The following is a 26205-nucleotide window of genomic DNA, read 5'->3' on the forward strand; positions in this document are numbered from 1 at the left end:
ATCACAAATGCATGTGTCTAAGTTTAAAAACACAGAAATGAATACTTAAGACTTAAGTGGTCAGTTCTGTGTTAGGAAAAAAATATATCTATAAATAAATGATTTGAACTGATTTCATCTTCAGAATTTTATTTATTTTTAAAATCTTCGTATTTCTGTATTTTTAACTTCAGATGGTCATCTTTAAATCAGTGCAGTCAATTTACTTTATTGGCATGTGACTTTTTTGTCTTATTTGGAACTCGATGTAGCTCTTGAAATGCCCTTTTTAGTCAAAATAATCTTCTATATCAATATTTGGATCTAGTAGATCTTCTCCATATGCTGAAAGATTCATCTGGTTTAAAATTAAGTTTTCAAATGTTTCTTCTAAATCAGTTTCACCAATTAAGACCGCTCCCATCATTCGCCCATTCTGCAGGACGGCTTTGATGTACTCTTGTCCTTTGGTACACCTCAGTATTAATTCATGGTCTAAACCTAAGCCCTGTGCATTGTATTTTCCCAGCAATACAACCTATATAGAGAAAGACAAAACAGTTATTTTAATGACTATGAAAAAGAAACATAATATGCAGTTATTTTGTGTTTTCCTAGAATGGCAAATCTAGTCACGAAAATTTACAGCTAAAAGTGCCATTCGGAGGAGCCCAAAGAAAACACTTGCATGGCATGCATTTACTCTACAGATGACACTACCATACAACCTGTATGAACATTAAAAATACCTAGCGAATATACAAATATGTAGGAGGTAGACTACATTAGCCGTGAGTCACAATTTAAAGATTTAGTAAGAAGCTGAATTTGATCTTTCATGGGCAAATTGTTTAGTCTCCCTGAACCGTATGTATATATTTGTACGTGTTTCTCCTTATCGGTAAATTAGGAGGAAAAATCCTGCCTCAGAGTGATGTAAAGAGGATTAAATAAGATAATATGTAGGGGGAAGTACCTGCTCATTCTTGAGTATGAACAGCTGTTAGTTCTCTTGAAAAAGGAGGAGTGAATTGCAACTAAAACTCAGAAATGCACCAACAGGGAACAAATCTGGAGGAGATTTCCCCCCCAACCCCCAGAACTATAAAATAATATAGTGAGAAAGTAGGTAATGATTATCAGATGATTAGTGATTAAGCCCAGCAATAATGACCAGGTATAAATTTGCAAGAAATGAGGAAATTTGTCATTTTTTGTAAAGTGATTAAAGCCATATAAGTTTATTCATGTGAGAAAATCAGATGATCATAATTAGTTACAAAACTAACAAGCAGGGGCTTCCCTGGTGGTGCAGTGGCTGAGAGTCCGCCTGCCGATGCAGGGGACACGGGTTCGTGCCCCGGTCCGGGAGGATCCCACATGCCGCAGAGCGGCTAGGCCTGTGAGCCATGGCCGCTGAGCCTGTGTTCCGCAATGGGAGAGGCCGCAACAGTGAGAGGGCCGCGTACCGCAAAAAAAAACACACAAAAAACTAACGAGCAGAAAAGGCACTAATCTGCTTATCTATCTTACCTTGTAGTTAAAAAATTTTGTTACATGAGCGAAAAGTTCAAAGCTGAAATCCATGTCAGTAGACTCGCCTGCACTAGCTGCGGCCATGCACTTTGCTGCATACCATCCCATCTGTCTAGCCTGGGTCCACAGCCTCATCTGAAATAAAAAAAAAGGTTATGCAATTTAACTTTTTATTATCATCATTTGAAAAATGTTATCACCTTAACCTAGTAAAATTCCTTAAAGGGGTTCAGTGCTTGACAGTCCTTGAGAACAGTTAGATCTTGCTAGTTAGGTAATTGGTTGAATCATCTTTGCCACAGAAGCAATCAGCAGTCCACACTAACCAACTGATTCTGGTGTTGGTCATTCTTATACCTCATGTGTGGTAACGAATGTCTTTTTGTGTGCAAAAAATAATAACCATACTCATGGATATGAGCTTTAAGCATTTCTCGTAGAAGTGATAGTTTTTTTTAAAAAAATTCAGTCTCCTCTCTAAACAACGTTGGGTCTGATGAAGTAAGAGGCAGCTTACGGTAAGGGAGCAGAGTAAACTGAGCACAGTAACAACTAGAGAACGGCCAACAGAAGTGGCCTGCGATATTACACTGCTGCACTGTTACCTAATGTATTCTAGCCTCTGAGTCCCTTTAGTTTGTGTCTCGGACTATATAAAACAAATGAATTAGTGTACTTACTGCTTCTGCAAATTAAGAGATGAAGTTTTATTAGATTCACTCAAAGTAAGAAACCCCTGTTTATTTTTGGACTTTCCTGTATCAGAGTATGAGGCACATGAAGGATATAATAATATACATATTCCCTAGATTCAACCCTTAGAGGGCTGAGATGTTAAAAAAAAAAAAAAAATCCCATGAACTCCAATTCCGAATTGAGTTTGGGACAGATATGCCGTAAAAACAACACTGGATGTCATTGTAGAGAAAACTAAAAAACAAGCTAGTTTGAAGCATTTTAGAATTATGGCTGAAATCACTGTCTTGTTGATGCTATCTCTGATGTATGTTAAAACATACTAAATAACAAAGCTGCTGCTTAGAATACATCTGGTTCTCCCACTACTTCACACTCCACAGTTACTTCACACTCCACAGTTAATCTGAATAAACATGCCTACCTGTGGAGCTGGTCTTTCACCAAGATAAGCGTTGACTGGTTCTTTCATCTGTTAACATCTACCTCTGTCTCTACTCCTACTAAAACAACCCCACCTCTGGCCGCTGAGTATCTTCCTCCAGCACTTCTGCTCCACCATTACAAGGCAGGCAACACTGTCGGGGCAGGAGGAGGTCTAGATCCAGTTAGAAGGGGTTGTTAGGCTGAGGAATTCTGCTTACTATGGGAACAGTCTTTCAGTAATAATTCCCACAGGAATAAGGTCATCAGAAACAGAATGTACGGTTTATAATCTCAGTTTGCTACTTTTTCATCCAAAGCTGTGCTGTCCCAAATCATAGTCACTAGCCACATGACTATTTAATTAAAAGTAAAATTAAAATTCAGTTCCTCAGTCACATTAGCCACATTTCAAATGCTTAGTACACACATCGCTAGTGGCTACCTGACTGGACACTGCCGAAATATAGAGTATTTCTGTCATCACAGAAAGTTCCACTGGACACCGCTGATAAGCATCTGAGCATGAAAAACAAAGTAACAATCATAATTCTTTTTAAATTAAAAGACATCCCAGTCTATTCCATCACTATATAATCACTTACCAAAAGGGAAAAATTCTAGTGTTCTTTTTGTTTGTTGTTTTTGTGACAAAAAAACTCTATGATAGCTTCCCACTTAAAGTAGAAAAGTTGGAAAACCAGAAAGCTGGATATGCAGGTAGCAGTTCCTTTATTTTCAGATGGAATCTATGATAAAAACCTGTGACCACCTATGCCAGCTTACCTGCTGCCAGACTGGGCTGGGCTGCCAGGAGGCCGTGCAGATGTCACCTGCAGCATAGATGTCAGGAAGGGACGTGTGCATGTGATCATCCACCTTCAGGCCACCGTCTTTTGCTACATCAAACTAAACAATGTTCCTCATAAGCATATGAGGTAAGAAAAAGAAACGTGACTTTTTCATTCTAAAGTAAAAGAGCAAGTCAAATTCTACACATTGATATGCTGATCTTTAATGAGAAAAGTTGGCTAAACTGCCAAGTTTAGACAACTAAGCTGAATTTCCAGGCACTCAAATTCCTACTAAGACGAACCCATGAAATTCTTAGAACTTCAAATTCTTAAAATTCTTAGAACATCAAAAATTGCCAATAACCATATGAAGACCCCACCCATAGTTACAAAAATATTCCTTAGTTTTTGTAAACTTCAGATGCTAAAAAGCAAAAAATACAAGCTGGCTTCTCTAAAAGAATCACTTTTAAGAATTCATAGGAGGTATCAGTTTCTTACCAACGTTTAGATAAATTGTGCATTATGTCCCCTTAATAATGACACTTAGGCTGGGATGTTAACTGCTTAAGGACTTGAAGCAGTAAAAAAAAATATTGCAAATCAAGACATGAATATGAACTAAACTGTTTTCAGTCATCTTAAATTACAGTTCTGTGCCACAACAATGAACAATTATTCATGCTTGAGAATTAGAGATCTTCATAAACAATACTTTAAAAGTGTTCACAGTGGGACAAAAATTTTCACCTTACATTGTTGCCACAGAGAAAAGGTTCTGTATTTGGTGTAACTCCTGTAGCACTGACAATGAAATCGCAGCCATATATCTTTTCATTGGTCAATTCCACATATACGGGCCATATCTCTTAAAATAAAAAAAAAATTATTCTCAAGTGTAATCACCACCATCTATAACATTATGTGAATACAATGACTAGAAGAAAGAAAGAAAGAAAGAAAGAAAGAAAAAGGCAGGAGATGACTTTAAAACAACACCTCTTAATACTTATAGGTACATCTGCTAAAACAATTTTTAATGTCATCAGTGCCATCTTCTTATTTTGGGTATAATCGCAAAACTATGGCAGGCATTCTAAACATTTTTCCTTCAAATTTAGACATAGAAATTCTAACAAAGTAAATTTAAATTGATAATACTTTATAAATTATTTCTTTAAAAATCTTTATTAATAGATTATACTCCATTGAGAGTTTAGTCTAACTAGGTTACTCACTTTTCAATGTTTTCCCTTATTATTCACATTCAAACTCTAACACTCTCTTTTCCTATGGAAAAATTTCAAAGAATTCAGAGCAGTGGGATATCCCATACAGTAGGTTTGGGTGAGTGTATTTCTGAGTAATTCTCACAGGAGTGTAGAATAGGAATTTTAAGAGATCTGTGCCTTAGTTTCAAATTTATAGATTTCATTCTGTTTGATTTTGAGGGTGTCACTTCACCTTTGTGAGTATCAGATTTTTTTTAGTTTTTATGTTTTGTCTTGATTCACAAGATATTCTGATTAACTCATTGCGTTATGATGGTCAAAACATAATGAGCCCTACGTAAGATGTTACGCTTTCTACAATTTATTAGAAAATGTAAAGAGTAGGTAGTGAAAACAAAATGATTTATGTTATTAAATTATGGTTTTATTTTTACTTTTCACATTTAAGTTTTATATGGAAATATGAAGCTGTTTTCTAAATATAATAAAGCAATATTAAGTTGTCTTCTTTTAAAATAAGTGTTTATTTTTTTCTTATTTCATCACTTACCTTTGTCAGCTATAACTAACTGATTATGATGGTCTCTTGGAAAAGTCAAGGACTTTTTCTTAGAAATTCTAAATTCTTCCTGAAGATAGATTTTCTTTACTTCACACATAGTTTCAATGTGAATTTTATGAGAAAACTAAAATAAAAGAAGTACTGGTCACTATAATACTTCTAGAAAGAATGATCTGGGTTACTGACGATGAAGAAAAAATTTATAATCCACTTATAAAAACATAGAGAAAAAATAATTCTTGTAGTATAAAAGAAAACACACTGAATGCCCACAAGCATGGCTCTCAGTTTCTGTTGGAAAGAAATAAGCAGAAACTCAGTCAGTACTTAAAGAGATCTAGTAGTTGAATTGGCAGGTAGCACCAAGGGCATACTTTTTACTGTGAGCTTCCCTGATAATTACACGTATATTTCTTTTAAATTACAACTGTTACAGACTAAAAAAAAAAGTTGATATATCCCAGATTGTTATATTCCAGAATCTTAGTAAAATGCCAGTTAGGTAGGAGATACTCAATAAATGTTCACTGAACTAAACTGAAGTTCCCAGGTTAAGAATACCATTAATCTTAGGACCTGAAGGTGCAGGAATAAATTACTTTGTGTAATTTCCATCACAAAAATTAGATACACTGTGAAGCCAGCCCCCTTCCAACCTACTGAAGGCTGAAAAGGTATCATACACAGTAATAAGGACTGCATGTTTCTTGCAATATTTAAATATCATAGCCTTTTAACAGCTATTAAAAAACTAAAATATCTAGTAAATAAAATGAGTAAAAGCAAGTCATCTGCTTATGCAATTAGGATATTAAATGTGTATTTTATTTAGAATCAATCTAATAACCTTTAAAATATTATACTACATCTAAAGTGACCTTTGAGAAAAGATTAATTTAAAATAGGACAGGTGTATTCACTAACGTCTCTGTATGGAGATCTCTGTCTCTGGAGAGTTCAATGGGGCCAAGTGGCACTGAAGCCCTTTCCTAGAACCATGGATTTTAAGGAAAGTGACCTAGCAATTCTTTGACTATAGGCTTATAACCAGTCTTTAACAAACAGTTCAAGAATTTAAAATTGCATTTAGATACGTTTAAACAGTATATGAAAACATACCTCTTTTGTTCCTTTAAGATCCAACCCTTCATGCCAATCAGGTCCCAAGGCACTGCCTGTATTACCAGCATTAGCTTTGGTTTGTGCTTCCTTTTTCCTTCCTGAAGGGATAAACTCAATTCAAAATCCAAATGATATAAAAACTGCCAGGCAGAGAATTACGTTTTTGTTCAGAAGTTTTTAGGCAATGTAATAATTTTCACACATACATTCATACAGCAGGACTAAACTTATCTATATTAATCATTTTAATCATAATTTTAATATTTTGTGATGTAGAGCTATAAAATGGGTAATCTTTCAATCGAGTGTTGTGTATAAACACTCAAAAGTGTTTTATGGATGTTATATACACTGGTTAATATGAAAGGTAAGAAAATTAGACATCAAATTTTGAAAATTTTGTCAATTTTTAGTACCCCCAAAACTTAGAAAATTCTTGCTCAATTTTATAAGCCAAAGTTTAAAAAAATAAAAAAGCTCTTTTAAACTAAAAAAAACTGCATTTGTTTTTAAACTCACTGCATTTTTAATAAAATTACCTTAGGTTTTGTCCAACTGGAGCATCTGTCCGCAAAGATGCAGATGGGCTGGTTTACTTAATTTACTTTAAATTGCCAGTTTTAGTTATACATATTTTTCATATAAAATACATCATACACATATATACACATATATAAATATATTTATCTTATAAATATTTTATACATATATATAAATAAAATCTTAAATATCACATAAGGAAATAGAAATAAATATCTATATTCCTATCCCCAAATAAAATATTTTTGCTAAATTTTCTTATAACCTTTTTCTATATGGTTAAAAAAATAAAGTTTCATCCGTGAATGAATGAGCTAGATGCTATATTTACCTTCAGTTGTATATCTTGTTCTTTTTTGTGCAATTTTAGCCTCTGGTTTTTCAGCAATGAGCTTTGAAGTCAAGAATTCAGCCGCTCCTGCATCGAAGAAAGTATTCCCAATAGCTTTATCTTTAATGGCCCAAATTACTTCACAGCCTTCAATTTCATACCTAAAGGAATATGAAAGTTAGTTGGAAGAAAAACTCTTTGTATCTACAAATAACAGTTATCTCTTAAGGCAAATGTAAATAAACTATTTTAAGGCAAACTGAGAAAGAATGATTATAAAGAGGAATGTAACACTTTTTCAGGATAATACGTGCTAAGTAGAATAATACAAGAAATGTAACCAGTTTACTGAAAAAACGTGACAAATGTATGTACTGAATATCAGGTAAAATTTCATTACAATGAACATCACTTCAAAGTGTTCAATTTCTACAGGATAGTTATATGAATGTCCGCCAGGGTTCCCAGGAGTGAGCAGTGCCTTGCTTATTACCTAGTTATAGAGTAATCAGTAATGAACGGATAGATGTTATATAGCTACAATATTGAGAACAGTTGACTTCTTTGCTAACAAATATTTTATGTATTCAAAGCACATTATGGAAGGACACAGAAAAAGGAGCAAATGAGAGATACAAACTAAAATCTTAACTTTGTTATAACAGAATAATTACCCTGCAGTGAATTCCCTTCATCTCAGAAATTTCCAAGCCATCTAGCCAAAGAAAGATCCAGTTCACAGAAAAATGAAGGATCTTAGAGGAAGAAAGGAATGGCCAAGGAAGCCACCTTCCATTACCATTCAGGAGGTAGCCAGAGCTCCTGAGCACCTGCAGTTTTATCTCTAGGTTTGGACACGGAGAATGTAATTTTCTTAATATTCATTCCACAAGGTCCCTGAAGTTCATTATAATTTATCTGCTATTACTACTTGTTTTGGTACAAATGAATTGGGACAATCCTGGACACACAGTATATATGGTCATCCTAACTACACTAGGATTTTATTTGAAATTACAATGGTAATAAGAGTGTATTAGTGTTATTAATTTTTAACATTGATTTATGGTAAAAAGTACTACCGTCTTTATATCTTAGACTGATATAAGTTAGGTTATATGACTTTTTGAGGCTGATCAATAAGCAGGTGATAAAAGAAAGAAGGTTTAGTACATCTGACTTCAGATCACCTGATGTTCATGCTTTCTGGCATATGGTAAAGGAGTCCCTTGCTTTCTCCAATGGGCCTTTATTTTTCCTCCTCTCCTATGCCAGCAAAGAGTATTTATAGTTACTAAATGTCAGATTATCTGGAGAACATTTTATCTTAACACTGCTCAGGTCATACAGCATTGCTGATGAGCAGAAAGCAGAATACACACACATTTGGTGATAAATTTTATGTCAATTTACATATAGGCACACAGTTACCACGAAATGATTTCCTTAATTTTTATAAACTAGAAATTTCTATAATTACCATTTTTTTTGTATTTTAAAGTAGTACAGCAACATAACACATATCAGAATAGCTTAAAATACTGATGCTAGACCAGCGAGCCATATTTACTCTAAGTAGTCACCACAAGTGACTCCTGGGTGTGCCGTACCTCACGAGACACCCTCTAATCCTCTTACCCTATGAACTTGTCCTCAGAAAGATGCGTAAGCATGAAGGTATCATCACCCATAGGGGAAATACTGCTTTCATTTTTAAAACCACTTTAAAAAACAGAAGTATTAAATTTTGTGAAATTATGAAAAACTATGTTTGAAAAAGAAAGGATTAACCTACATTTGGAAAGAAGAGATAATAACTAAAATAAAAGTATACTGAAGAAATCAACATTAGCCTCAGTGGGACACGGGGGCTATTAAAAAGCAGAAAGAGTCTGGTTATGTCATTTTTCATCAAGAGAAGACAAAGTCCTAATCATTCAGTAAACCTAAACCGAGAGAGTAACACTATATGGGAGCTTTCTTAAACTACCAGAGTTTACTGAATATAAAATTACGTGTTTTATATCCAAGTATGTGGTCTTTAATCTGCGACCTAAAGAAAGTGAGGAATAGGATTAAATGTTGTGAAACTCTGAACAATTTTGAATGAGAAAGATTTTCAATGTGAATAATAGTAATAATAATAGTAGTATTAAGTTATACTTTTGGTGATAACTGATGGAGAAAATCTGTCATGTGTACGTAAGGATTTGAAGCCCCTCTTACAATAAGTCTATGCCTCCCTCCTCTTGGCCCAGTTTGGTCTTGACTCCCTAGTTTTTTCTCTGCATTTTTCCATACAATGTCTCAAACTTCATAATTAAAACAATGACTGCCACACCTAGAACTCAGGCAATCCAACAACTCTTACAGGTTTCCACTGGGATTCACCATCCTCTAAAAAGGAGGGGCAAAAACCTAGTCTCAGAGTTGGAATGAATGAAAGTGAGAAAAGACAGGGCTTTGGCAGATTGCTTATTTTGATATAAATTTGTCCTCTTTGTAGTCAGACCCAACTTTCTGGCCTGAAAAATATCTAGACTATTCCATGTCAGCCATCTGCTGAATGATAAAATCACAAAGAAAGTGAATCAATGCTCTGTAGACCACAGCAGGTCCTCAATGTTTTCCAAACTTGAAGTATCATCTTAAGATGACAGTATTTCACATTAAGGTGTTCACAATCCCCAACTTCCAAAAACCAAGAGCTAGGAGTACCACATACCCTGAAATAGAACTCACAAACACTTTGCGTTTCATCGGCCAGACAGGTACCATACATGAGTGAAGCAGGATGGGTATAAGCAATAAAAAGTCGCGGGGACTATCACCAGAAACCTCTAAAGGTGTACACGTTTTCAATTGTTTTTCAGTACAGTACGTGCTTATAAGAACACATGTATGGGCCAAATCTAGACAGTCATCAGTGTGAGACCCTTTGAGACCTAAAGCATTCCCGAAATTCCTATGTTTTATAAGGTCAATTTTGCAACTATGAATTCCATGAAAGCTAAAAAAATAAAGTGGATTTTTCCCCTTGAAAATGTATGAAAAACAATTATATTTATCTTTGATTTTAGGATAACAAGATGTCTTCTAGTCTGTCAATTAATCACATGTATCACAGAGCAATTCTTACATAATATTCAAATACAGGTACTTACACTAATTCAAGTGCAATACCACCATTTCCTATGATCATTATTCTCTTAGCTTTTGTAAGCTGTTTCTGAAATTCCTGTATCAAAAAGAAAATGAAAAGAGTGTTTTGTAATAGTGGTTAATGCCTGAAGCAACAGGCTTCACTGATAATAAACCTCACTTTCCCGCTCTGCCAGGACACACCATCCCAATTAATATAATAAATGCTCCCTCCATGTTTCACCCCAAACTGCCTTTATAGCAAGGCCTCTTCCTGACTTTCCTTGCCTTTTATGTCACTACATTCAGAATTGCAGTAAGAGCCTGTCTTTAGTTTACCACATTCCCAATTATTTGACCAAATCAATTACCAACATGACATTGATCTAGACCCTGGAAACAGGATTCTTCCTTTCCTTCTAGTCCCTCAGTTGACACTTTCCTTGCAGTTACTCAGCACTTGGAACTTGCAGGAACGAGAAGCACAGCAGCACAGTGGTTAAGGGCACAGATCTAGAGTCCCTGGCTCTAGCAGTTACTAACCAGGTGACCTTAGGCAAACTGCTTAACCTATCTGCACCTCAGGTTCCCCAACTATAAATGGAAATAAGAGGTGAGTATATCTCAAGGTCTCTATAAGTATTAAGATGATAGAGATAAAGCTGTTGGGAGTAGGAAGCACATAATGTCTAATATTTATTTTAAAATGTTATTACGTTATAAGACAGCAAATTGATGCCTCCACCTCCCATCCCTCCCTCCCTCCCCACAAAAAAGATCACAATGAACTTGGAGAGAAAAAAAAATACCAGGAGTCATTCTTATGGTACTTTCTAAAGTAGAGAATAGTCCCATTGCTTCAAGATGACATTTGAATAGCTAAATTCCACCTCCTACTATGTCAGGTCACCATTTCTATTAATGGACCCCAAAACTTATTGTAATGTACAATACATAACCACCGAATTGACTTCTTTAAATTTTACAAGAAAAAACCTGAAGTTAATTCTACTTTGTCCTTCACTGAACACAGTAGGTAATTAAAGACCTGTAAAGAGCAGTGGACAGGGAGATGAATGTCATGAGTTTAGGTTATACTTCTGATAATAACTACTTTAGTATAGCTAAATTTCTTAGTCTCTCCATCTCAGCTGCCTCTGTAGAGTGGGAGTAATGACTGTCACACAGGATTGTCATGAGGATTCAGTGACTTCATATGTGTAGAGGGCCTCGCTGTAACACAGTTATGAACTCAATCTTTGATAATATGAACCTAAAATGTTTACAAGAACATAATCCAGTTCTTCTAATATTGGCTAAATTCCTAATTATTTAAGAAGAAAATACTACCAGTTTTCAAGACTATAAAATCTTATTATGTAAATGTACAATTACCACTTCATGGGACAGAACAACAACAATGAGCTTGAGGTAAGACAATAGTATTGTGACTAGAAAACAAGAAGGTTTTTGGCAGTAAGGGTCAATGAACCCTGAAATAAATTACCAGAAGAAGTTGTACAAGGTTCTGAAGATAGAATTTCACCTTATTGGGATAGTTTATCACTGTTCTTGAGCAGAACAACAAACAAGTGTCTTTTTCAGTTCTAGGATTCTGTCATGATTCTGTATGACAAAGATCTTCTGAATACTAACTAATTTCTTTGCTGAGAAGTAAATTTTGGACATGCTTTATCTTTTGAGAAAAAGATCATTACGTCATTTAGGATGCAAATCACATACTCCCGATCAGAGTAAAATAATGAATGTGTATGCAATGTAAGTTGTAACCTTCAGCATAGACATTACTTCTGGGATATCACATAATGGAAAGAACATGAATTAAAAAACAAGATAAATTATCCACTAAAACTAAACTCAAATTGGCAGTAATAAAACATTATAACTACATTCTGGTTTATGAGTCATGAAACCTTTCTTCTGCTGCTACAGTTTAGGAATTGACATTATAAGTGGAACACTCTGATTCAAATATAGAAAAAGTCTAAGAAACCTTCATGTTTCTTCCCCATGACCCAATGTCAAAATGTTACCTGAGCACTGTCTGTATCACGGATTCCTAACACATAAGGATTTCCTTCACATATCAACTTTGGTTTAGCTCCAGCACACAAACAGAGCTTCTTATAAATATGCTGATTGCCATCTTCAGTTAAAATGCACTGTAAAACCATAGAGCAACAAAGAGGAGAGGGGGAACATTTATACATAGGTACAACTGCACTTTAAACATTCAATAAGACAAAAGCAAAAAATATATTAAGGTTGCCTCTTGGTGGCCCTCAATACTTTGTTACAGCAATGACAAAGCTAACTAAGCATGAGAATGCATTCTCTGATCCAGTGATTCCTAATCACTTTAGAAGCATGAACCATTTAAAAAATCTGATGAAAATTAGTCCTTCTCCCATGGGAAAAAAAGGTACCCACAAAATTTTGGATAAAACCAAGGGAATCTCATGTTTGGAAAGGTATGTTGACCTTAGATTAGAAATTTAGAAAATTTCAAATTGAGCATTCTGATGAACATTTCCTTGATGAACATTCTGCTCTCAGTGAGAAGATACTATAAGAAGATCTAGTGATTCTAATCATATCAGACCTTAATGTCTGTTATGGGTACAGGGGAGTAGTGAATGGTAGAAGAGGTCACAATACATCTTCTTAATCTGAAAAATCAGAAGTGCTAAAAAACAGTATTTATATTCTTAAGTACAAATAACAATCACTTTACCAGCAAACTTCATGCTGTTTGGGGATTATATTTTCATATAAGTGAAAAACATGTTAACCTTAAATCCTAGCATGTACTGGCTTTAAAGTAAATTTATATTAATTTTGAATTAATGAATTTAGATGAATCTAAAAATACATATCAGAGATGCATTGTTTTTGTTCCTTAATATTGAATGAATATCTACACAAAAGTAGAAGCATTTAGAAAGCAGGTATACATAAGCATGTGCTACTATGAGAGATGTCAGACTTTGCTGGAATGGTTTCGAAGGTTAACCTTGTGCCATGTGTCTGATTTATAAAACTTGCCAAATAGCATTTACATACCCACTGAAATATTTGTTACCCATTCTAACTCTTCAGCTACATAACAAATACATAAAACCAATAAACCAACACAGTATAATCATACAGAAATGTTACACAAGTCTTCCTTTAGATAATCTGGTTAGAATTTTAACTAATAGAAGTTAGTTATAGGCACTGACCAAATTTAAAAAATTATTTGCATTTAGCTACTATAAAAGAAACACAAAACCTTTTCATTGGCTACTGTTAAATTTTTGGAAGTAGAGACGAAGGTAAAACACATCGTTTCTAATTCACTAAAGAATACAAAGGATGGATGACAGAATGCAGACATGTATGTTATGTAGGACACTTTTCAAATGAAACGTGTGGCACTCTGATTCACTCAAATGCCCTAATATATAAGTTCCCTCACAATTCATTAGTATACTTTTGAGCCTACCTCAGTGAGCAGATTCACTGACATGGGTGTTTCATGGAACAAGTACTACCACTACAAGTATTAGGAAATAACTGCGGTGTTTGGATTCAGATTTGCAATATTTTTCTCATAAAACTCAGTACTTTTTCTTACTTTTTTTTTCTCCTGTCAAGTTATTTGTTTCAAATGTGACATGTATGCTTTCTCCCTAAGGGAAAACTCAAATGTTAGCTGCTTTAGAGAAACAACTACAAACCCTACTTCCTATCTTGCCTAAAGCTCATCTGAAGGTACTGTTAATCATGTGACACTGAGACTTCCCGACATCTGAGACTGAGGTACTGCCTTTCCTGAGACTGTCTTAGTTTGGGCCTTATATCATTTTGGACTATTACAACCACCTTCTAATTTGGTTGTTGGCTACTGGCCACCTGCTCTATCCCAGTTCATCCTTGACACTGCTGTCAGATCCATCTTCCTAAAAGAGTATTTTAGCACTCCTGGCTCCACTTAGAATCTCTTTACTATTTTTACCACTGATTATAAAATAAACTCAATATTAACATGACATAAAAAGCTCTTCACAATCTTATTTACTTATTTCTCTGGGCTAGTCGGCCAATCTCCTTTACTTATCCACACCCCAACCCCTTTGACAGTCTCACTCTTCCACATGCCCCTTTCCTTTCTCTGGGTCTCTGAACCCGTAACGTAATCTCTTCTTCCTGGAATGTCCTTTTCCACCTGGAGAACTCAATTCACCCATCTTTAAAACATAGCTCAAATATTACTCAATCTGGGAGTCTTTCTGAATACCTACCATCAGAGCTTTGATAATATTTCAACAACTGTTTTCTTCTATGGGCATACATTAAACGTACGCATGGCTGTACTCCCTATGACACTGAGAGCTACCGGGAGTAGGTTCCTGCTATCACTGATACTGTATCCCAGTACTTATTAACACAGTGCCCAAAACACAGTGAACACTATATAAATGTTAATGCTAATTTAAAATGTAAAACCTAAAATGCCAGGCTAAGCTAATTATATGACCCAATAAACTCACAAAAAGTGTAAGTTTTTCTAATACTAATAGAAATCAATGTCACTGAAATTTATAAGCTAGAGACTTGGGAGGTGGTGGAACAGGTGGGGGTCAAAGGAAGGCAGGCAAAACCTCACCAAGATTTAACAATGGCAAATGTCATTAAGAAAAAAACGCTCTTACATGTTCTTTGCTGTTCAGTTGCTTTACTCCAGATTCTATAACCTTAATGTTGGGAAAGCGATTTCCTAACATGGTACTTGGTTGTTCTTCAACATCAAATTCTTCCAACACTTTAGAAACCTGTATTAGATAAAAGAAATAAAAATGTATACTTAAAAATTTTTTTCCTTTCAAGAATTAAAAAAAAACCTTTCATTTCTTTTTATACACTATTTATTTCATATTCATAAAACAAGAAAGTCTGCCAACTGCACTATATACAGTGAAAAGAGGGCCAGACTCTGCATTTTAAGACCTAAATTCAAATACTAGTCCTACCACTCTTGGGCAACTCAGAAAGTCACTGAGCCTCAGCTTCCTGGCCTGGAAAATTAGGGCTAACACTACTTACTTCTGTATAGTGTAATCAAACAGCTTATCTATTTCTTTATCCTTGTAGCTCTCTCTCTCCATTTACTAGCTAACCTTATTGTGATCTAGTCTTTGGACTCTTCTTTCCTCTCCTCCAAAATCATCAGCATCCTCTTGGACTCACTTTCCATCCTATCCCACTAAGACTCCATTGTGGATCATTTACTTCAAATGATGTGCCATGGATCTGGGGAAGGATTTTCCCCAAATCCTTCCTTGCTCTCTTATCCTTAACCATTAATTACCCTGAAAACGCCCAAGCACAGACCAAATTACTTGCTTTCTCTAGTCCTATACCCAGTCTGCTACAGAAGTACCACACACCTTTCAGACTGGTATTTGGGCTTAAACACTGCATGGAAATGCTACTGCATGGCTATAGCAGTTCTCAAACATTTCAGTCTCAAGACCCCTTCACACCCTTACCAATGATTGAGGACCCCGATGAGCTTTTGTTTTTTTGAGTTACACTTAGCAATATTTGCTGCATTAGCAATTAAAACTGAGAAATTTAAGTATTTCTTAATTCACTTAAAAGTAACAACAATAAAAACATGTTACACTGATAACATACCTTTAATGAAAAATATTTTTTCTAAAACAAAACAAATTAAGTGAGAAGAACAGCCCTGTTTTACATTTTTGCAAATTTGTTTAATATCTGGCTTAATAGAAGATAGCTGCATATCTGCTTCTGCATTCAAACTGCTTCTACCTTTAAACCACTGCAACGTTGTTTTGGTTGAAGTATCAATACATGAAGAGAGTTCAGTCTCACACAGATATGCAGCCCTTTCAGATAACTGTACATTCTTCTTGATGCCACACTAAAACTCAACAAGTGATGGTTTCTTAAAGATAGATGAAACGTAGAATTTGAAACCATATCAAGGACTTTTCATACTGTGACTGTGAAATCCATTAGTTTATCCTGCACTTTGAGTGGATCTTGGAACATCACACATCAGTCGTTTGGACAATCCTGGTTCATTAAGTTAACAGAGATCTTCCAAATACTGACACATTTCATATCAATAAATATAAAAAACCACATTCATTATTATCAACAATTTCATGAGAAAAGTCTAAGTACTATAAGGCTCACAGTGAAGAATGAGTTTTCCAAGAATCTAATTTTTGCTTGAAAGCTCTCGTTTTGTCATAATGGCAACAAGTACCATCAGTTGTTTTCTTAAAGTGACAGGCTCACTTCATTCATTTTCCAAACATGAATAGCCAGTTTGTCAGCTGTTCTTTCAAGTAAAATTGATGTTCCATGAAAACAGTAGCTAGTTCATCTTCAACTCAGCAATTGCACAACTGCTTTTCCTTGAGACAACGTTGTACTCGTTGTATGCCGAAGAGCTTTATGCATACATCGCATTGCATCATACAGAATATAAAAAAGATGTGTACTCAGGAGTCAAGATTTAATTAAACTAACATGTTTTTTTACTGGCTTTTATTTTTTTCACTAACTGTGTGGCAGTGAAGAACAAAATGGCTACCAATGTAAGTAGCCACCACTGCTTTTATACCGTCAGTGCAAATGTCAACATAGTGAGAAGAGCAATAACATCTTAGTAACATATTCCATTCCGTCAGTGACTTTTTCAAACTTTCACCATTCTAATATTCCCTGAACTTACTCTATCCTCTTTATTCTCAGTAAATCACCTTACTTCTAGGCATGAAGAGACCACTAAGAACTCTGACTACTTCTTTCCCACTATCTAGACATTTCTTTGCTAGTGTCCACCCTTCCCTGACCCATTCCCACTATTTCAGAGTCAATCCGTTGCTCTGCGCTCCATATCCCATCGCCTCTCACCTTCTCAGGACTCCTTCCTTGTTATATATTCCTTGCTCTCCTTCATCTTCAGGCTTCCCCACTGGTTTCTTAATCTCAACAGGTGAACAGGCTCAAGTGTTTCCCACCATAAAAGAATAAAACTCAACTTAACACTAGACCTTATGTCCTCTTTTTGCTGCCACTCTATCTTTTCTACCTTTGCAGCCAAATTTTTCAAGAGAGAAAAGTTTATGCTAACCGTCACTTTAGAATTTCCTCCCATTAATTTCTCAAAACTGTCTCAAAGTCACCAATGATTTATACTAGAAATAGCTACTTTAGAGCCATCATCTTACCTGACCATTCCACAGGATCTGACACAACTGACCACTCCTCTTAGTTGAAACTTTTGCCTTCCTGGCTTTAGGGTTACTGCTCTTTCACAGTTTTCCTCTTAGATCTAAGCCTAAGAAGAAGGATGGCCATTTTTAAGTTCTCCTTTCTCTCTGACCTCCACTTAGTGTTCCAAGGACACCACCACTGGGCCCATCTTCTTCTCCCGGCATGTGTCCTTCCTGAGAAAGTGCAAGCCAGGCCTGTAGCTTCAACTGACACTGAGACAATGGTGAATACTAAATTACCGTCTCCAGCCCAGTCTTTTCACTTGCTCTAAATGCTCCAGCAGTTTGGCATATCTAAATTTAGATAAAGTGCAATTTCGCATCATGGCACACAAGCCCGTCACCATCTGGCCCCTGCCTACTGGTTCAGACTCACACTCCACACACCAGCAGTGAACTGGCCCCTGTTAGGGCATGTTTCATAGCTACACATTTTTATGACCTTGGCACATGCCTACCTCCACTAGCTCTCTTATAAACACTGTAAAACTTTTTTCAAGTCTCAGTTTCAATGCAACTTCCAATGTAAAGCCTTCCTTGATTCGCAAAGGCAGGCTTTGGCACTCCTTTACAATGTTTTCTATGTATAAAAATAAATATGCATGTATTGGAATATTACCTCAGTTTTTTTGCCTCTATCAGGATAATGATCATATTGTATGACAACTATTTCTTGCATATCTGTTGTCCCAGTAGAAAGTGATCATTCTGAGAAATTGACCATGAGGGCCCTACAGCCAAAGTGCCTGGTTTCAAAACCTGACTTTATGCACCTCAGAAAGTTACTTAACCTCACTGTGGCCCATTTACCTCACCTGTAACATGGGGATAATATAACGACCTACTTCACAGGGTTAAGAATTAAATACATTAATATATTTAAAACATTTAGAAGTATAGCATAATAAGTACTCCATAAATGTGAATTATTATTATTATTAATCCTTTTTCTCCTTTAAAAATTACACAAGTCATGAATATGTGCTCTTTTTAACACTAAACAAATAAACAATACATAATAAAGATTAAATATTAAAATCCTTCTTTACCGCTCTTTAAATCTCACTTTCCCCTTACCCCAGGGATAACCACTAATGACTTTTTGACGTATGTTCTATACTTTTAATCTCTATAGCCTGGGTGCCTAGCACACTGGTTGGTAAATAATCTAGATGCTCAATAAATGATAACAAGAATGCAATTTCTGACTTCTAAACACTAAGAATAACTGACATTTGCAATATTTATTTTAATTCACTTTCACATAGATTAGTACATCTTAAGCTCACAATCTTGTTAAGTAAGGAAGATATTATCCTAATGATGCAACTCAGGTACAGAGATTTGCCAAGGTTACATAGCCAGTAAATAAGAGTTAGGCCTAGAACCCAAGTTCTTTTCCTTCTATTGTACAACACTTAAAAAAAAAAAGATTGGCAAAAACTAAACTCAGGTCTTACAACTCTGGGATCATTACACCAAATTAAGTCTTCTGTAAAGACATTAGAAGACTCAGCTATACATCTCTCTATCATGTATGTACTCTTAGCCGTAATTGAATATATACTTTTTTCTTTTAGAAATTAAGAGCCATAATTTGTTCTCTGGTTCTCCCAATCCCATAGTTCTTTTGGCTGTACCAAAGGTTCTAAGATATCTTACATATCTCTAGGCAGGTTATAAAGAGCAACATATGGCACTAAATTAACCTTGGTCTTAGGGGCTTATGTAAATCTTAGGGGTTTATATATGAGAATGGGGTAGGTTAACTGTATATTGATCTCTTCCCTGGGAGACAATATATAAAGAACTTTTATAAAACATACTTCAAAATTGGAAAGGTGTGTTTGTGGGAGATGGGTAAGGAGAAGGTTGCTTTTCCTCTTTAACATCAAGTCTCTAACCTTTTCATGAATAAATAATAAATCTTAGACAAAAGGCTGAAAGGAAAAAAAGGTACAATCTATTATCAGAGTATTATAAGGGAAAACTTCTAATGAATCAAAGACTATGTTAATAGTCTTCATTGCAGTGTGGGAAGAAAAGATTTATGTTTTTCATCTTTTTATTCATTTATTTTTTGCATAGGCATTATAATATTCACAATTGTAGCACTGTAGTACATGTATATAATTTATAAATATAATATTAAAATATGAGCTCAAAAGTTTTTAACAGGTGAGGTACAGGATCAGAAATGTTTGGAGACCACTTTTCTTTGATACTATGACCCAAATGTTCTCAGACTCCTATTATAATGTTACAAAGTGTGTAAAATAAACTCACAAACTACAAACTGTTCTGAGATGCTTATGACACATCTGAAACATTAATTATCTGCAAGTGTAAACTTGGCTCAAAAGCACTTTTCTTCTGACTCGTAAACACACAAACATATATACACACACATTTACAATAAAGATACACAAGTATATTTGCATAAAGATACACATGTATATGTGTGTAACATCTTTCCTCAAAAGATAAAATTTTCTGAAAAGTAATTCTGAGTGGGACAGAAAAGATGGGAGAGAAGAAGAGAAAACTAGAAATTCAGTACCATTCCAGGTGCTTTTGGTATTCAACCTGAACAATTTTAAACTTTGAGCTATGATTTTAAAATGAGTATCAAAAGAACATTTGTCATTTTAAACAATTAAAATATTACAATTACACTAACTGCTATTTGAGTGATTGTATTTTTTAAAGAGTAATACTAAGAAAGTTATATAAAGGTTCTTACCTGCTTGAAATTTGTAACTGCTTTAATGACAGGAGAAGCTGTGATCAGGAGAATATCTTCTGATGGAAAGTGAATTGCCAACTTATTAAAAAAACAAGTAGGAAAAATATGATAAATAACTAAGCATTAGTACATATGGCATGGTGGGGTGAGACAGGGATAATGCAATTTTAATAATGTTATTAACTTAGGAAACTAAAAACTCACTGTTCTTCCTCTAAAGGTCTTGGTCATATTTATGGGGTAGTGGTGAGTAATGTCCCCCTCTCATATTGTTAAAATGAAAAATACATTTACACTAAACTCAACAATTATCATGCAGAGGATGAGAAGAAACTATCTTCTTAATTAACAGTTAAACCAACTTCTATTTATTATAAAATAAGAATTTCAATTGCCTTTAGTAGAATGAAATTAAGCAAAGCTTTAATAAAACATTTAAAAGCTTAGCACCTTTCCCAAGTACTTCTATATTTGACAAAATTATCACTCTCTCCATCTTGCTTTCCTCTGTATATTCTGTAATTTATTTCCCCACTTTCTGTTTCCACTATTATGCTACTAAAATCACCTTGAAGTTAGCCTTCCAGTTTCATATTAACCAGCTTCCCCTGCTCCAAACACATTGTAACTAATCATCTTTCAAAATTTTTCATTTGATCATATTACTACACTGCTCAAAATCATTTGACTACTTATATGAGTCTTTGTTAAATTCTTAGCACGATTTATAAAATCCTTTATGATCAGGTCTCTACCACTTCCTGGCTTCATCTCTGGTCATCTTCACCAAGCAGCAAAGCATAAACCATACGCCTTAAGCTTTGCTGCTTCCAGATGGTGCCACGCTTTTCCACCTGAGATTACACTGTTGCCTCCCTTTGGAAAGTCTGTCTTTTCTTGTCTACTTGGTAAACTTTTTACTCATTCCTCTATATAGGCATAACTCAGAGATATTGTGGGTTTGGTTCCAGACCACTGCAATAAAATGAATATCTCGATAAAGTGAGTTGCATGAAACTTTTGGTTTCCAAGTGCATATAAAAGTTATGTTTAGGGACTTCCCTGGTGGTGCAGTGGTTAAGAATCCGCCTGCCAATGCAGTGGACACGGGTTGGCCTGGTCCGGGAAGATCCCACATGCCACGGAGCAACTAAGCACATACAACAGAACTACTGAGTCTGCGCTCTAGAGCCTGTGAGCCACAACTACTGAGCCCGCGTGCCTAGAGCCCATGCTCCGCAGCAAAGACAAGCCACTGCAATGAGAAGACCACGCACTGCAACAAAGAGTGGCCCCCGCTCGCCGCAACTAGAGAAAGCCCGCACGCAGCAACGAAGACCCAACGCAGCCAAAAATAAATAAATAAAAGTTATGTTTACACTATAGTTGCCAATATTAAGTGTGCAAAAAAAAATGTGTTCTTAAAAAATGTAATGCCTTAATTAAAAAATACTTTACTGCTAAAAAATGCTAACCATCCTCTGAACCTTCAGCGAGTGGTAATCTTTTTGCAATAGTAACATCAAAGATCATTGAGCACAGATCACCATAACAAATAGAATAATAATTTAAAAGTTTGAAATACTGCGAGAATTATCAAAATAGGACAGAGACACGAAGTGAACAAATGCTGTTGGAAAAATGGTGCCAGTAAGGCTTGCTAGAGAGGGTTGCTGCAAACCTTCAATTTGTAAACAATGCAATATATTCAAAGTACAATAAATTGAAGGGCAATAAAATGAGGTATGCCTGTACTAAGACAAAAGGACAACTCCCTTAATAAAGGATACTTTTTTCCTAATCCACTCCTTACCAACTCCACAGGTACCCCTAAGGTAGTGAACACATCGATGAAATGACTTACTTACTTACTTTTACTTATTTATTTATTTACATGACTCACTAGGCTGTGAGTCTCTAAAAAGGAGGTACCATACTCTGTTTGTATTAGTCTGATCAGCCCTTAGTACAGTGCCTGGATTATAGGTGTTTACTCAGAGAATAAATGAAAACTACACATCCAAAGGTTAAAAGTTAAGGGAAAAAACGTCTTCAATTTCTTATGACATCAGTGATGTCATAAGAATATTACATCTGTTTACTGTTTACCAACAGAATAATCCAGTCCCTTTTGGAATACATGTACATGTATATACGTGGTCTGATTATTCACTATAAATCAGAAAAGCATATCCTCACTGCATTTAATCCCTTGTCGGTTGTTTTTAAAAACATTACTAGAGATGATACCTCTTCTATCTTGGGAGTCCAAAGTATAGGAAACTTACGTAAGGGTTTCTTTACCATTCAGTTACGATGCACTAAGGACTTGGGCAGCCGTGCGGAAGCGGGATTCAATCAGCTAATTAAGAAAGGGGGCTGAATTTTCTGACCAAGGACTTACTAGTCGTAACCCGCCCCCCTCTCCTCCCCATCGGCTTTGCCATTACTAGGACCAGAGCCGGGTTCAGTCCGCTTTGCGTTTCCCCTAATAACTTGCTCGCCATCGCTCCTGCCTGAGGCGGAAGCGAAGCCTGCGAGGTACTAAGGACATCACCTGGGGCCACGACAGTCTCTAATATCTGGGAGCAAGAAGGAGTGAGAGGGGTAAAAGGAAGCGGCTAAAGAGCGACCTGGAAAAAAACTAGGAAAGGCTGGCGGGGAAGGAGCCTCAAGCGCCACCGCCTCCGGGATGGAGGAGAGGCGGAGCCGCCTGCGCGCCCCCCTTACCTGCTCCGCACAGGTGACACCCGCGATGCCACCCCCGACCACCACGAACTTCCCCGCAGTCGGGGTCGAGCACGCCGCCTCCATGCTCTCGAACTTCCAGCGGTTTTAGGACTACAGTGCGGAAGCCGGAAAAGTTTACAGGCTGGGAGAGGGAGTGGCGAGGGGAGGCCCCTTTCGGCGCCTGCCCCTGAGAATCAGAGCTACGGGTGCCCGGGAACTCACACTTAGTCTCTTCGCGCTTCTCCGAGCTACGGGTACCCGGGAGCTCATACTTAGTCTCTTCGCGTATCGGCCGGGGCTACGTTTCCTAAAGCGCAGAGGCGGCTTGGCAATTACGGGGTTTTGCGTTACTATCGCCACAGCTGAATGTAGTTTTTCCACGAAAATTTGATAAAGATAAGACAAAAACCAAAGTAAAGTAGATGGGTTGTCAAAAGAGGCTTGGCAGGTTGTCTAAAAACAGACCAGTGTTCTCACGGGGCAGACCGTTCTTAGAATAAATGAAGCTCTCACTGTTCGTTCCTGCGGGAAATTAAACACAGCCTCAGCTCTTACACTGTTCCTGGTAGAAGGAACATAATCCTTCCCTACCCTTAACCTAGCAAGGTAAGATTTTATATTTTGGAAGCACATTCTTCATAGACACATTAATCAAGACAAAAGCAATACTACTATTGTTTTCTAAGAAGTTATTTCCATTTACAATTTTGACCTCAGCAAAAAGTTCCCATAGTATATAGACTTGCCATTTTGTCAAAATAAAAGAGCGTTCTTCCCCAATTTTCAGTAAATAGCAGCATGTGTAAAGACTGAATTAAATATTACCAATCTAATTTTTTAAAACTATATTTACCATATTCGTATTATTACAGTATTCACCATTTAATTGTTTTACTATTTAGTATTACCTTTGCTGTCTCATATAATATTTCCCCTGGGGGTTGTATTATAAAATTAAGAAGATACTATTTCTCTAAATGGCTCACTCAAAAACTGGCAGTTATCAATCCCCCTTTAATTCTTTAAAACTCTGGAAATAACCAGCCTATATAAACGAGAAAACCTAACACATCTAATTACAGATATTTACTGATAGCTCTAATAATTATTGAGTTTTGATTTACTAAGTTAAATAGTAGGCGCTTTAATAAGTGATTCTAAGTCCAATTACTCTCTCAGGCAAGCAAGCAAAGCATTTCTAGCAAGAGGAAATTGGACTTTAAACCCATATAGATCTAGTCTTGTTTACTTCTCTTGCTTCTTTTTTTTCACACGATCTCCCTCATCTCACTGTGCTCTAGCTAGGTTGAACCACACTTGCAGCTTCCAGGATATGGCATATTCTTTAGTTTCTGAGCATTTGCACATAACTCTTTCTGTAATGCTCTTTCTCAGTGATTTTCCCTAGCTAAATCCTCACTGACCTTTGGTTTAACTAGCCATCACTTCCCCTAAGAAGCTTTATCTAATGTCCTCCAGACTGAGCTGGGTACCTCTTGTGACTTAAAACACTTTATTTTACCTATTACAGGTCTGATTCCCCCTCGCCACACCCCAATCATAAACTCCTTCATCTCAGGGATTACTTGTCTCTCTTTGAATCTTCAATTATTCGTGAGTGTCCATGTAAATGTGCTGAATGAATTAGTAAGTGGGTGGAGCATGAAACTTCCCTGAAGTCCCTTAAAAATGTAGTAGATCCTCTGGTATATTATGACAGCTATTTCCTCTTTGTGGAGGGCAAAGAGAAGAACAGACTGGAACTCAAGTTCCCAGAGGAAATGGAAAGAGACCAGATGTAGATGAGAGGGGGGGTGGCCCTGGGAAAGGAAGCGAAGCAGGGGGAGGCTCCTCTCTCAAAGGAGAAGGAATGGTGGCTCTACATTTCTCCTTTTGAAAGCTGGCTTATGTCAGGGAAGGATAGTGATAAGTCCTAGCTGCCTCCTTACTGGCTTGAATATTTAACTTTTAGAGATTCTAATGGTTAAGGAAGAGCACTAAGAAAGAGCTAGCAATGCATCCCACTTTATAGTGTTGATTGATTTAGATAAAAATGCACTCTGGGTGTGGAATGGGTTAAATTAAGATAAGATAAGTTAAATTAAGATAAGTTAAGATATAGGTACCTTTGGAACATGGATTCCTCAGGGAGGACAGGAATGGGTATGGGTTGGAGAAGAGGTGACTTCAGAGAAAGCTGGTCTAGAAATGAGGGAGGCTTCATGCCGAGGGGTAGGAGAGCAGCAGAGAAGCCAGAACGTCAGCTCCCTTTTTTTTTTTTTTTTAATTTTTCATTTATTTATTTATTTTTGGCTGTGCTGGGTCGTCTTTTCTGTGCGTGGGCTTTCTCTAGTTGCGGCGAGCGGGGGCCACTCTTCATCGCGGTGCGCGGGCCTCTCACTGTCGCGGCCTCTCTTGTTGCGGAGCACAAGCTCCAGACGCGCAGGCTCAGTAGTTGTGGCTCACGGGCCTAGTCGCTCCGCGGCATGTGGGATCTTCCCAGACCAGGGCTCGAGCCCGTGTCCCCTGCATTGGCAGGCAGACTCTCAACCACTGCGCCACCAGGGAAGCCCGTCAGCTCCCTTTTAACTCTTTCTGGGATGCTTAGGAGTGAGCAGTACACCAACTTAGTGGTTGTTTTGGAGGAGTGAAAGAAAGACCAGTTTATCGCTAGATATTCTGGTGTCCGCTTAGAGGTCGAAAAGAATAGTGGGCCCTGGAGTAGACCAGGACAACTTCACAGAGGAGGTAGGGTTTATACCGAACCTCAAAGGCCCAGAAGCATTTGGATAGGTTGAAAGGAACGATCTGGCAACCCAAGTGGGAAATATCTCGAGTACCAAAAGGTTCATGGCTGAAGTGAGCATGGGAAATATAGGAGATGGTAAAAAGAAGGAAAAACAGTGATTGGGGAGTCCAGGATTCATCTGGAAAAACTGAAGGAGATAAAACACTCTTTATCTCACTTCTACTTCCTTAACTTTTCTTAAAGGTCATCTCTAACTTATAAAGTATTAAAAACCTAGCTTCCTATTCTTCACCATGCTGATT

The 26205-nt window shown here is 36.5% G+C and overlaps 1 protein-coding gene and 1 long non-coding RNA gene across 3 annotated transcripts; one reads left to right on the forward strand and one right to left on the reverse strand.

The window, feature by feature from the left end:
- Positions 1–112: 112 nt before the first annotated feature.
- Positions 113–23328, reverse strand: PYROXD1 (pyridine nucleotide-disulphide oxidoreductase domain 1). 2 transcript variants are annotated; one of them, XM_060166749.1, is made up of 12 exons: positions 23155–23328; positions 20422–20502; positions 15075–15194; positions 12411–12539; positions 10380–10453; positions 7216–7376; positions 6342–6442; positions 5211–5346; positions 4184–4296; positions 3421–3543; positions 1513–1650; positions 113–517 (listed from the first exon to the last, which is right to left on the reverse strand). In XM_060166749.1, exons 1-12 carry the CDS (start codon positions 23236–23238, stop codon positions 269–271), a joined length of 1509 nt encoding a protein of 502 aa, XP_060022732.1. In that variant the 5' UTR covers positions 23239–23328; the 3' UTR covers positions 113–268. The 2 variants fall into 2 exon arrangements, with proteins under 2 accessions (XP_060022732.1, XP_060022733.1); XM_060166750.1 differs by having other exon boundaries at positions 20422–20480; positions 23155–23327.
- LOC132529787 (uncharacterized) lies at positions 2467–14405 on the forward strand. Its single transcript, XR_009543573.1, has 3 exons — positions 2467–3572; positions 10806–10969; positions 14057–14405. It is a non-coding gene; the product is annotated as an uncharacterized LOC132529787 (long non-coding RNA).
- Positions 23329–26205: the final 2877 nt, after the last annotated feature.

The sequence above is a fragment of the Lagenorhynchus albirostris genome, chromosome 11 (assembly GCF_949774975.1).
Source record: "Lagenorhynchus albirostris chromosome 11, mLagAlb1.1, whole genome shotgun sequence".
In the NCBI taxonomy this organism is placed as follows: Eukaryota; Metazoa; Chordata; class Mammalia; order Artiodactyla; family Delphinidae; genus Lagenorhynchus; species Lagenorhynchus albirostris.